The 14797-nt window shown below is 42.6% G+C and overlaps 2 protein-coding genes across 2 annotated transcripts in view; one reads left to right on the top strand and one right to left on the bottom strand.

The window, feature by feature from the left end:
* The window catches only part of LOC107691368 (cathepsin L1-like), a 14717-nt gene extending 11471 nt beyond the window's left edge, over nt 1-3246 (bottom strand). The window contains exons 1-3 of the mRNA XM_016489944.1: nt 3018-3246; nt 1773-1894; nt 3-8 (exon numbers count right to left, since the gene is read on the bottom strand). Coding sequence (XP_016345430.1) covers nt 3-8; nt 1773-1892 — 126 coding nt within the window. The 5' untranslated portion in view covers nt 1893-1894; nt 3018-3246. The remainder of the gene's footprint in view (nt 1-2; nt 9-1772; nt 1895-3017) is intronic.
* A 1919-nt stretch (nt 3247-5165) lies between these two features.
* Nucleotides 5166-14535, top strand: LOC107691360 (leucine-rich repeat and immunoglobulin-like domain-containing nogo receptor-interacting protein 1). The gene is made up of 3 exons (XM_016489931.1): nt 5166-5240; nt 11688-11762; nt 12637-14535. Exon 3 carries the CDS (start codon nt 12649-12651, stop codon nt 14464-14466), a length of 1818 nt encoding a protein of 605 aa, XP_016345417.1. The 5' UTR covers nt 5166-5240; nt 11688-11762; nt 12637-12648; the 3' UTR covers nt 14467-14535.
* The last annotated feature ends 262 nt before the right edge of the window (nt 14536-14797 follow it).

Raw genomic sequence — 14797 nt, 5'->3', positions numbered from 1 at the left:
TCTTCTCTCTAGAACACAACACACACACACACACACACAACACACAAACACACGCTCACGAACTGATGCATATGCACACTAAACCACACAACACTGTCTCAGTCTGGCTTCATGCAACTTCTAACCACTTACTGGTTGCTGGAAAGTGTTTTTGTGGAAGAACTAGACACTGGATTTAACATAGTTTTCCACAAGACAATTGTTTCTTACATTTAAGTGCTTATTTTTTTTTTGCACTTTATCTATTTGCATCTGTAGATTTCAGTTCCATTCCACATCTTTAAAAGTTTGTTTCTCCACTTCAGCAGCACTTACATGCTCCAAACTTTACAGTTTTATTCCTCTCTATATTCTGAAGGTTTTTACTGAGGGGTTTGTTTATATTTCATTTGCTTGATTTTATTATTACACTTTATCTATTTGCGTCTGTAGATTTATATTTCAATTCATCTTTAAAAGCGATTTCTCAAAATGAGTTTTTTCTCCACTTCAGCAGCACTTACAAACACCAAACTTTACAGTTGTATTCCTCTCTATATTGAATATATCTGAAGGTTTTTACTGAGGGGTTTGTTAAAATATAATTTGCCTGGTTTTATAATTATACTTTATCTATTTGTATCTATTTTGCATCTATTTGCACAAAATTAGTTTTTTCTCCACTTCAGCAGCACTTACAAAGACCAAAACTTAGAGTTTTATTCCTCTCTATATTCTGAAGGTTTTTACTGAGGGGTTTGTTTATATTTCATTCACACTGATTTATACAACATTTTACTCCTAAAAACATGGTGAAAATGTGTTTGTTTTCTGTCTTTTTTCAATATTTTCTGATTTATGGAGTGATAAAAAGAGAAATCCTAAATCCCTTCTAGAAAAATCTTTAACTCTAATATGACAACAAAATCAAACAAGAATTTTGAAACAATGCTCAGACTTCTATTCTGTAAATGTATGAAATTAGTGTGCATTTAAGTAGATAATGCCTTATTTGCATATTAAATAGTAACTGTTTAGAAAACTTGTAATACACAAAATTTGTCTTAATGTCCTGTAATTAGTCACCTGTTAGTTTACATATTTACTGTATTCACCTGTAGTGTTAAGCCTTAATTGGAAGTTCTTGACTTCCTGTTTGACTTCCTGTTTGTTGACAATAAGCAGAATTACATTTTCTACTTTGTAGTCACTAATATCTGAAATAATCATCATTTGTTGCTTTTAGACAGAGAAATTCTGAAGTCTTCACACATTTCCCCTCATTTCTTTTATTGTGTTATTGCTGAACTCCAGGCAAGTCATTTAGGTGTTTATTTCTAAATGCTTTTCATGCACTTTAAAAACAGACACTGCTTTACATAAGGATTTAGAAATAATCATAAAATAGTCATTAAAGTCTGTGTTAGTGCACAACACACAACAGCTGGCTTTACATGACGGTTACAGTTCTCAGAACAGATTAGACCGGACCAATCACAGTCCTGCACGCTTGCGTTTTATTTAATCATTTCACTGCACCATTTGAGCTGATTGTGTCTGCACTCCAGGAGCAATCCTCAGCGCTTATGGGTTTAAATTATCATGCTTTTAATAGGAAATATGAGGTGACACTGGAGCGTTAGAGAACTGCTCAGCTGGAGCATCACAAACCCCATTCTGCTGATCTCAGTTCAGTGGGTCAAACGGCAAACAGACCGACATAGACAGAGAGAGATTAACTGTGTGTGTGTGTGTGTGTGTGTGTGTGTGTGTGTGTGTGTGTTTGCACTCACTGTGTTTCTGTAGGTCTTATTGTGTTGAGATTTCCAGGTCATCCACTGATCATCAGTCAGACGTCTGATCTCAGAACAGACCAGCGACACACACAGCAGAACCAGAACAAACCTGATCATACCTACACACACACACACACACACACACACACACACACACACACACACACTCACACACAGACACACACACACACATACACAGACACAGACACACACACACATACAGACACACGCGCACACACGCACACACACACACACACACACACACACACACTTGTTTAAATATGATATTATTTCAGTTTTATTGATGCACTAATAAAGTTGTTACTATTTTGAATCAGATGTTTTTTTTTCTGTTTTACCTTTAATATATATTATATTATTTATTTTAGTAAGTTTTATTTTGATTGTTTTTATTTTACATTTATTTTAATTTGACATTTTTAATTTTTAATGTTATTTTTATTGTTTTTATTTCAAAAGTATTCATTTTAATTTGACATTTATATGATTTAATTATTTTAGCAAGTGCTTTTATGTAGATTGTTTGTTATATTTTAAAATTATTTTAATTTGACATTTTAAAGATTTAATTCATTTTGGGTTTTATGTAGATTGTTTGTTTTTATTTTGAATTATTTACATATTTAAGATTTAATTAACTTTTTACATTTTTAAGTCTGTTTTATTTTGATTGTTTATATTTTAGAATGATTTTACTTATGAATTTTTATAATTGAATCGATTTGAGTACTTTTGTTTTTAGTACATTTTAAGTGTGTTAATTAATTAACAATTTTCCCTTAAATTATGAATACATTTCACAAATGATTACAAAGAAACGTGGAGTAACACATTGAAATAAATGTGAAATTTTGAACAGAAACAGAAAAAGTATTTTCTTGTAAAATCTACTCCAATAATTTGTTTTGTTCACAATTTTAAAATATATATTTTTTAATATACAGTGGTACTGTGGTACATTTCATTACACTGCAGAGAGGAACTATAACAGATCCCACATGTACATTTGATGCATTTGTAATGTGTTTTTTTCTCATCTGCAATACATTTCGACCACATTAGATGTTAAAAAGGCATTCAGAAAATGTATGTTCTGAAATAAAGATGCTTCTGGTTTAGAATGCATGTGAAATGCTTTCTTTAAACTGTCTGTACAGTAATCAAGTGCTCAGATAGTTTGTAAATACAGTTTGAGAATGTGTTGTTAATGTTGGATCTTACCTGCTTCTGTGATGATGATGAGCAGACAGACCACTTCTGTCGTTCTTCAGCCCTGTCTTCGCTTTAGCAGCGTCTGAAAGAGGAAGTTTCTTCTCTCTGGTTTCCTGTGTGATTCTGTCATGTGAACACAATTACAGCTCATTATTGATGAGCTCAGCCAGCAGCTGCTCATGTTATCTGACTGTGTTCACTCATTCTGACCAGTTGAAGAGTTCATTATGGGTAGTTAAGTCCCTCATCACTAGTAGTTCTGCTGGTGATCTGATCAAAGACTTTGTTGAGTTGTGTGTTATTTGTACTGAGCGTTTGACAGCCGCAGGAGTGTGTGATACGCTGATGCTGACGCCTGTCACACGTGTGACTGACGCTGCACTACTGTATGTCACGTGTGTTACTGTAAAACACACACACAGCATCACTGCAAACGACACACGCTTCACAGCATGACACACACGAGCACAGATGGAGAGGATCTGACTCAGCAACCTGACAGTATCAGCTCAGATTCACCTGCTTCAGCTGAAGACACTGTGGAAATATCATTATATGATCAGCATTCAGTGCTATGATATATGTGGGCCTGCAGCACAAAAGCAGTCTTAAGTCGCTGGGGTATATTTGTAGCAATAGCCAACAATACATTGTATGGGTCAAAATTATACCTTTTTCTTTTATGCCAAAAATCATTAGGATATTAAGTAAAGATCATGCTCCATGAAGATATTTAGTAAAGTTCCTACCGTAAATATATCAAAACTTAATTTTTGATTAGTAATATGCATTGCTAAGAACTTCATTTGGACAACTTTAAAGATGATTTTCTCAATATTTAGATTTTTTTGCACCCTCAGATTCCAGATTTTCAAATAGTTGTATCTCAGCCAAATATTGTCCTATCCTAACAAACCATACATCAATGGAAAGCTCATTTATTCAGCTTTCAGTGTAATCTCAATTTATTAGTCTGATACCATCACTGTACTATGGTACTTCTACAGCTCTTTTTATTTTGTAAATATTATTTCACATATATTTCATTTATTATATATTTATTTTACATTTTGTTTATTCTATAATATACTATATATATTTTAGATATGTATTATTATTTATTTCACATATTCTTGTTATATTTTAAATATCATGTTATTTATTTTACATATTATGTAATTAATATAATATGTTTAATTTGATATTTTAAATATTAAATTTTTATTTGAGATATGTACTATTTAATATACATGTATATATTATATAGTTGTTTTACAGTTTATTAGATAAAACACTATATTTATTTTTATATTTTATATATTATTATTAAAAATATTTGTTATTTTACATATTATTTATTGTATATTTATAATACTTCTACATTGTTATTTATTATTTACCAAAAAGGCGATTGAAGCTGCCTTACTGTTCTCGCAGCGCTACAATTGCACGCACAAAGACACCGGCGCGCACTGTAGCCTTCATCATTTCATATCAAAGAGCGAAATAATCTACGTGCATGCAATGTCGTGGTCAGCTAAGTCATGAAGTTACCAGAAAGGCGATTAAAGCTGCCTTAAAACTGTGCATGCATGTAATATATTTTATATGAGTCACATGTCTCTGAAATGGTTTTCAAATCTGTCCCCGAGCAGCCCAGCACTGTCTCACTCATCTAACACACCCGATTGAACTCGTCAGCTCATTAATAGAGACTTTAAGACCTGAAGTGGGTCAGAAAAGGTAAAAAGAGTTGAGAGAAAATATGATGCGTGTCAGGTCCGTGTCACGTTCAGCAGCGGCAGCTCTTAAAGTAATAGCAGCCAAAACAACCTAATAACCAGCTGCTGTGATGTCTGTTCATCAAAGGACAAAAGAAAAAAGAGCTTTTATAGCTTTGAGGATTCATCTATATTGAGGATTCACACACACACACACACACACACACACACACACACACTGCGTTAAATCCGCAGATTTGGGCATCATCTTCCTCAGCGGCTGAAGTAATGCGCGGTCTTGGCTCGCGTCCGCGCTCATGTTCGCGTAAGTAAATCCCGCCGCGCGCCCCCGCGGCGCTCGTGACCGCGCAACCGATGCTGATGAGCGGCGCGCACATGAACGCGGATATTTCCAGAATTTCTCTGCACTTTCCACTTCTCTCGGGTCTGATGGACTTCTCTCGGGTCTGATGGAGTCTCCGGTGGACGCACCTGTGGAGCCTCGCAGCAGGTGAGGAGATTGACACCGAGAATCATTCATAAACACAGAGCTCAAGTCAAACACAACACATGGGCTGCGTAAAAAAGCTTGTTTTTAGCAACAATATTTGACATTAAATGCTTCTTGCATTGTGATATTAATAACACATGAGCACATTTACCTCAAAATCTTGCTGCAATGTAAATGAATGAATGAACGCTGATATTGATATTGAACTATTATTGGTGGATTCAAAGTTTATTATTGGTGTGTTATGAAAATAATTAAATGTATGTGATAGTGATAGGTATGTGAAGTACAGCTTTGAATGTACCTTATGATGGTGTTTGTTATACAGAGTTTAATTTTCTATATATAAATAGTCTCCAGACAGATTGAGAGAGATTTTTATTAATTACTGTGATGAGAAAATCAGGGGGTAAATCCCGAAAATAATCTCACAATGAAAAAAATCCCTCAAAAAGAGGCTTCATTTTCTTTATGCACACACTCTCTCTCTTTCACAAACACACACTCACACGTGCACACTCACTCACACGCAAACACACACTCACACGTGCTCACTCACACGCACACACACACTCACTCACACGTGCACACTCGCACGCTCGCACGCACACTCACACGTACACATGCACACACACTCACACGCACACTCACACGTACTCACACACACACACTCACACGTATACTCACTCACACACTCACTCAAATGCACACTCACTCACACTCACATGCACACACACTCACACGTATACTCACTCACACACTCACTCACATGCACACTCACTCACACTCACACACGTGCACACTCACACGCGCACACACACGCACACTCACTCACACGTACACTCACTCACACACACTCACACGCACACTCACACACACGCACACTCACTCGCACGCACACTCACTCGCACGCACACTCACTCGCACGCACACTCACTCGCACGCACACTCACTCGCACGCACACTCACTCGCACGCACACTCACTCGCACGCACACTCACTCGCACGCACACTCACTCGCACGCACACTCACTCGCACGCACACTCACTCGCACGCACACTCACTCGCACGCACACTCACTCGCACGCACACTCACTCGCACGCACACTCACTCGCACGCACACTCACTCGCACGCACACTCACTCGCACGCACACTCACTCGCACGCACACTCACTCGCACGCACACTCACTCGCACGCACACTCACTCGCACGCACACTCACTCGCACGCACACTCACTCGCACGCACACTCACTCGCACGCACACTCACTCGCACGCACACTCACTCGCACGCACACTCACTCGCACGCACACTCACTCGCACGCACACTCACTCGCACGCACACTCACTCGCACGCACACTCACTCGCACGCACACTCACTCGCACGCACACTCACTCGCACGCACACTCACTCGCACGCACACTCACTCGCACGCACACTCACTCGCACGCACACTCACTCGCACGCACACTCACTCGCACGCACACTCACTCGCACGCACACTCACTCGCACGCACACTCACTCGCACGCACACTCACTCGCACGCACACTCACTCGCACGCACACTCACTCGCACGCACACTCACTCGCACGCACACTCACTCGCACGCACACTCACTCGCACGCACACTCACTCGCACGCACACTCACTCGCACGCACACTCACTCGCACGCACACTCACTCGCACGCACACTCACTCGCACGCACACTCACTCGCACGCACACTCACTCGCACGCACACTCACTCGCACGCACACTCACTCGCACGCACACTCACTCGCACGCACACTCACTCGCACGCACACTCACTCGCACGCACACTCACTCGCACGCACACTCACTCGCACGCACACTCACTCGCACGCACACTCACTCGCACGCACACTCACTCGCACGCACACTCACTCGCACGCACACTCACTCGCACGCACACTCACTCGCACGCACACTCACTCGCACGCACACTCACTCGCACGCACACTCACTCGCACGCACACTCACTCGCACGCACACTCACTCGCACGCACACTCACTCGCACGCACACTCACTCGCACGCACACTCACTCGCACGCACACTCACTCGCACGCACACTCACTCGCACGCACACTCACTCGCACGCACACTCACTCGCACGCACACTCACTCGCACGCACACTCACTCGCACGCACACTCACTCGCACGCACACTCACTCGCACGCACACTCACTCGCACGCACACTCACTCGCACGCACACTCACTCGCACGCACACTCACTCGCACGCACACTCACTCGCACGCACACTCACTCGCACGCACACTCACTCGCACGCACACTCACTCGCACGCACACTCACTCGCACGCACACTCACTCGCACGCACACTCACTCGCACGCACACTCACTCGCACGCACACTCACTCGCACGCACACTCACTCGCACGCACACTCACTCGCACGCACACTCACTCGCACGCACACTCACTCGCACGCACACTCACTCGCACGCACACTCACTCGCACGCACACTCACTCGCACGCACACTCACTCGCACGCACACTCACTCGCACGCACACTCACTCGCACGCACACTCACTCGCACGCACACTCACTCGCACGCACACTCACTCGCACGCACACTCACTCGCACGCACACTCACTCGCACGCACACTCACTCGCACGCACACTCACTCGCACGCACACTCACTCGCACGCACACTCACTCGCACGCACACTCACTCGCACGCACACTCACTCGCACGCACACTCACTCGCACGCACACTCACTCGCACGCACACTCACTCGCACGCACACTCACTCGCACGCACACTCACTCGCACGCACACTCACTCGCACGCACACTCACTCGCACGCACACTCACTCGCACGCACACTCACTCGCACGCACACTCACTCGCACGCACACTCACTCGCACGCACACTCACTCGCACGCACACTCACTCGCACGCACACTCACTCGCACGCACACTCACTCGCACGCACACTCACTCGCACGCACACTCACTCGCACGCACACTCACTCGCACGCACACTCACTCGCACGCACACTCACTCGCACGCACACTCACTCGCACGCACACTCACTCGCACGCACACTCACTCGCACGCACACTCACTCGCACGCACACTCACTCGCACGCACACTCACTCGCACGCACACTCACTCGCACGCACACTCACTCGCACGCACACTCACTCGCACGCACACTCACTCGCACGCACACTCACTCGCACGCACACTCACTCGCACGCACACTCACTCGCACGCACACTCACTCGCACGCACACTCACTCGCACGCACACTCACTCGCACGCACACTCACTCGCACGCACACTCACTCGCACGCACACTCACTCGCACGCACACTCACTCGCACGCACACTCACTCGCACGCACACTCACTCGCACGCACACTCACTCGCACGCACACTCACTCGCACGCACACTCACTCGCACTCACACGCACGCACACACACTCACACACACGCTCACACTCGCACACACGCATACACACTCACATGCACACTCACTCACACGTACACTCACTCACACGTGCACTCACTCACGTACACACACATGCACACTCACTCGCACTCACACGCACGCACACACACTCAAACACACACACACACACAACACACACACACACACACACACACACACACACACACACACTGATGGCCGCGTGTGTGTCTGGCAGCACTCCGTTTTCACACAAAACTTAAGATTATCTAAGTGTACTCAACTGTGCTGTTTTGGGACACCATGACTATTAACTAAAAATGCGCTTATAACATACTATCTCTGTATTTAAAAAAATTTATGTATTTACCACTTGTAGTACACTTAAACTATCATTCATAGTGCGTGAAAATAGAGCATTTTAAGTATATCATGGAAGTGCACTTTTTTTCAGCTGTGCTGAGTGACTGATCATCTGATGCGGTAGTTTACATCCAGAGCTCGAGGATTGAGTGACCTCTGACTGTAACCAGACCCTCAGACGGATCCGATTCCTTTCCAGAAAATCTGTGAGCGTATGAGTGAGTCAAACTGGAACTGGAAGAGAGCTGCTTTATAAATAACGACAAGAAAATCAGGAGCGTCACCACTGTGTCCTTCGCAAAACCTGTAATCAGGGTTATTATAGTTAACTAAAACTTCCAAAAATAATCCAAAAATAAACTTTAATAAAAACAAATAAATAAAATTGACAAAACACAACAAATTAAATTCACCAAATTAAAACATGTCAAATGAAAATGAAAATGGAAAATATTAAAAATAAAAACTAATTCAAAAATGTATAAAAACTATAATAGTGTCTCAATGATAATAAAATAACACTGACTGTAATAAATGCAGGGCTCAAAAAATATTAAATTATTACATTTTATTAAATGATGCATTAAAAATAACATCAAATACTTTAATAAATACTTTGTTAGGTTTTTGAGCAATAAAATATGTAGACTATACAGCTATAATATAACATTACAGCTCATGTTTGAGATTTCTCTTAAGAAAATGCCATTTTATTGCTGTTGGTATAACAATACTAATACATAGAGGTAATATCTAAAAAAAAAAAAAATCAAAACCCATTTACATTCATGCATTTGGCAGATGCTTTTATCCAAACTCAATTTACTGTGCATTCAAAGTTTCTATATAATCAGTTCATGCATTCACTGGAAATTCTGTATTGCAACAGACTGTTCAGTAAACATTGTTAATAGTTTATCTTTTACTTATTTTAGTAATTTTGTTGTGTTTTTGTCAATGTTTTTTATTTTTAATAATTTTATATTTGTAATATTTTATTTGTAATATAATTTAAATATGTCTGTATAGTTTTTGTTTGTTTTTATTCCAGTTTTAGTTATTTTTGTACGTCAGGTTAAAATAAATGAAAATGAAAAATGGTGCCTTGGCAAAAAGAAATAAGTTTTTTTTTAATATTTTTTTTTAATTTATCTTATTTCAATTAGCATTTGTTTAACTTAAAGTAACAAAAATGTTTTTTAATAGATTTAGTTTAATAGTATTTAACGACATTATTAACTGTCTTGATATTTACTTTGAAAGCTGAAGCTGCGATTATGGTAAGGGCGTTACATTTCCCGACGCATGCTTGTGGTGTTCGGCCAATCACAATGCACTGGGCCAGCTGGCCAATCAGAGCAGACTGCGCTTGTCAAAGGAGGGGCTTTGTTGAAAACGACGTGTTTGAGAGAGGCGGGGCATAGAGGACCTACAATAATGTACAGTATTTGAAAAATAATGTGGTTTTTGAACATTAAAGCATGTCAACATATTCTGTTACACCAAATACACAAAATAATGATCTTTAAAATAGCATCATATGACCCCTTTAATATGCTTATTATATCACTTTTAGTACTCGTATTACTAATGCTGCAAACAGTGCAGGGTTTGATTCCCATGGATTGCATGAACTTTGCATGAAAAATTGTGCATCCAATACAATGCCAGTTGCTTTGGATAAAAGCATCTACCAAATGCATGAATATGAATGATTGTTGGGGGTTAGAAATACATGTGCATGGGAAAGTTTGACATGTGTCATAATAACAAACGAGTGTTAATGATTAAATCTCATTCCGAGTGAGTTCTGTGTGTTCAGCGGGTTTGTCGATGGTCTTTTAAAGGGCATGTAGTTTAAAGCCTCTTGAGCACTTTTAAAGACGCTTAACGGACTGAAACAAAACATTCTGGAGTAAACAAACAGACAGACGAACACTACAGCCTCCATTACAGCCATTTGCAGAGCAGATTAGACTGGACTCGTGCATTAAACTCACTCAAACGACATATGCTGCCAGCACACCGCACAAATCCTGCTCTCTGATCTCAGCACACACTCACACGCGCACACAAACACACACTCACTCACACACACGCGCACTCACATGCACACGCGCACACGCACTTACACACGCACACACTCACACGCACACACACACTCACACGCACACACTCACACGCGCACACTCACATTCACACGCACACTCACACACACACACACACACACACCCACTCATACTCTCTCTCTCACACTCACTCACTCACTCACTCACTCACACACTGACGGCCGCATGTGTGTCTGGCAGCATTCCATGTTTTGTTGTGGCTTTGATGCGTTGAACACTGCCAGCATTTGGTTATGCAAACATGCCGCTTGGATTCCCGGACGATCCCACAGAGTCACATCTGTTCCTCCTGCACACACACACACACGCCTTCAGACGAGCAACAGATCCCAACAGCAAGAACAACTCTGATTCTGACCTCTGAATCTGAGGAGCGTCACTGCGACACTCATCACATCATGATCTCAAACTCATGACGCGGTCATTGGCTGAACATCACAGTCATGTTAATACTCTCTCTCACACTCTCTCTCTCTAGGCTGTGAGCAGGTGATCAGCGAGACTTTCTTTAGTAATTGTTGGTAATGAGAAGCAGCAGCTCCTCTGCCAGCTGGTGAGTGTTTGCAAAGATTTGTGATTTGTGACATACGTGATTTTTCAGGATATAGACATGGATGGAATGGCTATAAGTAAAAATGAATGTAATTATAAGTACACACATGCATGTATATATTTAAGAAAAATGTTATATTTGTATATTAAATATATTTATATATAATATAAATTATATGAATATAAATATATACATGTAAATATTTTCAAAATATATACTGTATGTGTGTGTATTTATATATACATAATAAATATACACACTACACACACACATATAGTATGTAAAACAACTTTTATTTTGGATGTGATTAATTGTAATTTTGTTGTGTGTTTTAAGTAATTATTAATATACAGTTTTTATTATTTTTATTTCAGTTTTAGTTATTTTAGTAGATCAAGGTAAACTAAATAAAAATGACAAATGTTGCCTTGACAAGCTGAAATAAAACAAGGATGTTTTTTTGTTTTTTGTAAATATTTTTGCTCCAGTAACATTTACTTATGTTATAGTTTTGTTTTATTTTAACAAAAATCTTTTTTTATGGTTTTAGTTTTAGTTAACTTTAATAACCCTGGTATATTCTCCCGCCAGGGATTCTGCATGCATTCGTAGAGTAGTGTTGTGGTCAAACTAGCCTTTACACATGCAAAATTATTCAGAGCATTAAAAAAAAAATCTAAATGTTAAATTATGGTATTAACAATATTTCTTTAACACTATAAATCCTGAAGCTCCATCATCTGTGATGTTGAGATTTTCTATTAGCGAGCACAGTTTATCCTATTTTTTAAATTAACTAAATTAAATTGAATTAACTAATTTGTACTAATTTGTTATGCAACAAAAAGTTGAATCTATGATCTTTCCGTTGTAGGTGGGTCTCCAGATGTGTGTGGCTGCTGATTGGAGGAGGCTGTACTGGTGGGTGGTCCTCCAGTGGGTAGTGGGCGTGGCTTTATCAGCGCCCTGCGCTCAGCGCTGCGACTGTTTGCCAAAGCTCCTGATAGCAAACTGTTCATCAAGACAACTGTCTTCCGTTCCCACGGGTGTTCCTGACAACACCCTGTCGCTTAACTTAACCAACAACCTCTTAAAGACTCTATCAAGGCGACAGTTCTCTGGCCTGACGCAGTTACGCGAGCTGGACCTCAGCGATAACGCACTAACAGCGATCGAAGTCGAAGTCTTCGCCGGTTTGCGGAATCTCGTCACGCTGAATTTATCCCGCAACCATCTAAAGATCATCCCAGTCGGAGCCTTCTCTGGCCTCCGCGGCGTTCAGTTCCTGGACGTCAGCCGGAATGAGATCTTGGTGCTCCTGGACGATATGTTCGGCGAGATGCCGTCTCTCCAGAAGCTGGAAGCCAGTGAGAACGATCTGGTGTTTATCTCAAACCGTGCTTTCGACGGTCTCTCCGATCTGCAGGAGCTAAACCTCGACCGATGCAACTTGACGTCGGTGCCGACCGAAGCGTTTTCGCGGCTCTCCGGAATCGTCCATCTGCGTTTGTGCCGACTTGGACTCACGACGCTTCCCAACAACTCCTTCCGCCAGTTGGGACGTTTGCGCGATCTCGAAGTTTCCCATTGTCCTTGGTTGGACTCGTTAGCCACTAACAGCCTGTTTGGACTCAATCTCACGTCGCTAATGCTCAGCCACTGCAATCTGAGCTCCGTACCGTATTCCCCATTGCATCACCTCGTCTACTTGCGATATCTGGATTTATCGTACAACCCAATCATTATTATCCTTTCCAACCTTCTTGGGGATTTGCTACGACTCCAAGAGCTGCATCTAGTCGGTACAGGGCTTCTAAGAATAGAGCCTGGCGCTTTCCGCAACCTTGCGTTGTTCCGGTTCCTCGACGTGTCGGAGAACCGTCTGCCGACGCTGGAGGAGTCGGCGTTTCATTCGGTCGCTGCTTTAGAGGTCCTTGGGTTGGACAGGAACCCGTTGGCGTGCGATTGCCGGCTTCTTTGGGCGATGCGCAGACGGCCGTGGCTTCGCTTCAAAGGACGTGCGCCGACTTGCGCAACACCTGTGCAGGTGCAAGGCCGGACGTTTGCCGACTTCACGGAGGCTGAGATTCCTAGATTGTTTACATGCAGACAAGCTCGCATTCTGACTCGGAAGCCGCAGGATGTTCGGACCGACGAAGGACATACGGTTTTGTTCTTCTGCGCAGCCGATGGAGATCCGGCGCCGTCGATTATTTGGCTGAATCCCAAACGCTCGGTTCTTACCGGCTCGGGCCGGATTCGCGCGCTCGCTAATGGGACCCTGGAAGTGCGCTACGCGCAAGTACAGGATAGCGGGTATTACCTGTGCATCGCTTCGAACGCAGCTGGGAACGACAGCGTCTCGGTGAGCCTGCGGGTGCGAGGGTTTCCGGCGTCCGCTCGCAACCGCTCCGGCTCGTTCTTTCTTGAAGGATGGAGCTTCGCGTCCGGGCAAGCGGCGGTCAACGGATCGCAGCCGTTTCCGTTCGACGTGAAGACGCTGGTGATCGCGGTTACCATGGGGTTCCTATCGTTCCTGAGCTCAGTGGCCGTCTGCTTCATCTTCATGTTTTTCTGGAGTCAGAGCAAAGGGCAGATCAAGCACACGGCGACTATCGACTTCGTGCCACGCAGCGCTGCGACAGCGTCCGGAGGCGGACGGACAACGATGGAGACGGGCAGGTTCACCATGAAGCTGATCTGAAAACTTGAGAACATGAGATGTTTGAGGTGCTACTAGATATCCAGAGTTTCTCATAAGCTTAAGCATGAGGGTTAGTTCACCCCAAAATGAAAATTCTGTCATTAATTACTCACCCTCATGTCGTTCCAAACCCGCAAGACCTTCGTTCATCTTCGGAACACAAATTAAGATATTTTTGATGAAATCCGAGAGCTCTCTGACTCTTCATAGACAGCAACACAACTGCAATGTTTCCAGGGCCAGAAACGTAGCAAGGACATCAGTAAAATAGTCCATGTGACATCAGTGGCTCAACTTCAATTTTGCGAAGCTACGAGAATACTTTTTGTGA

The sequence above is a fragment of the Sinocyclocheilus anshuiensis genome, unplaced genomic scaffold (assembly GCF_001515605.1).
Source record: "Sinocyclocheilus anshuiensis isolate Anshui unplaced genomic scaffold, SAMN03320099.WGS_v1.1 scaffold938, whole genome shotgun sequence".
Taxonomy (NCBI): Eukaryota; Metazoa; Chordata; class Actinopteri; order Cypriniformes; family Cyprinidae; genus Sinocyclocheilus; species Sinocyclocheilus anshuiensis.
This window is presented reverse-complemented; position numbering and strand designations above follow the sequence as displayed.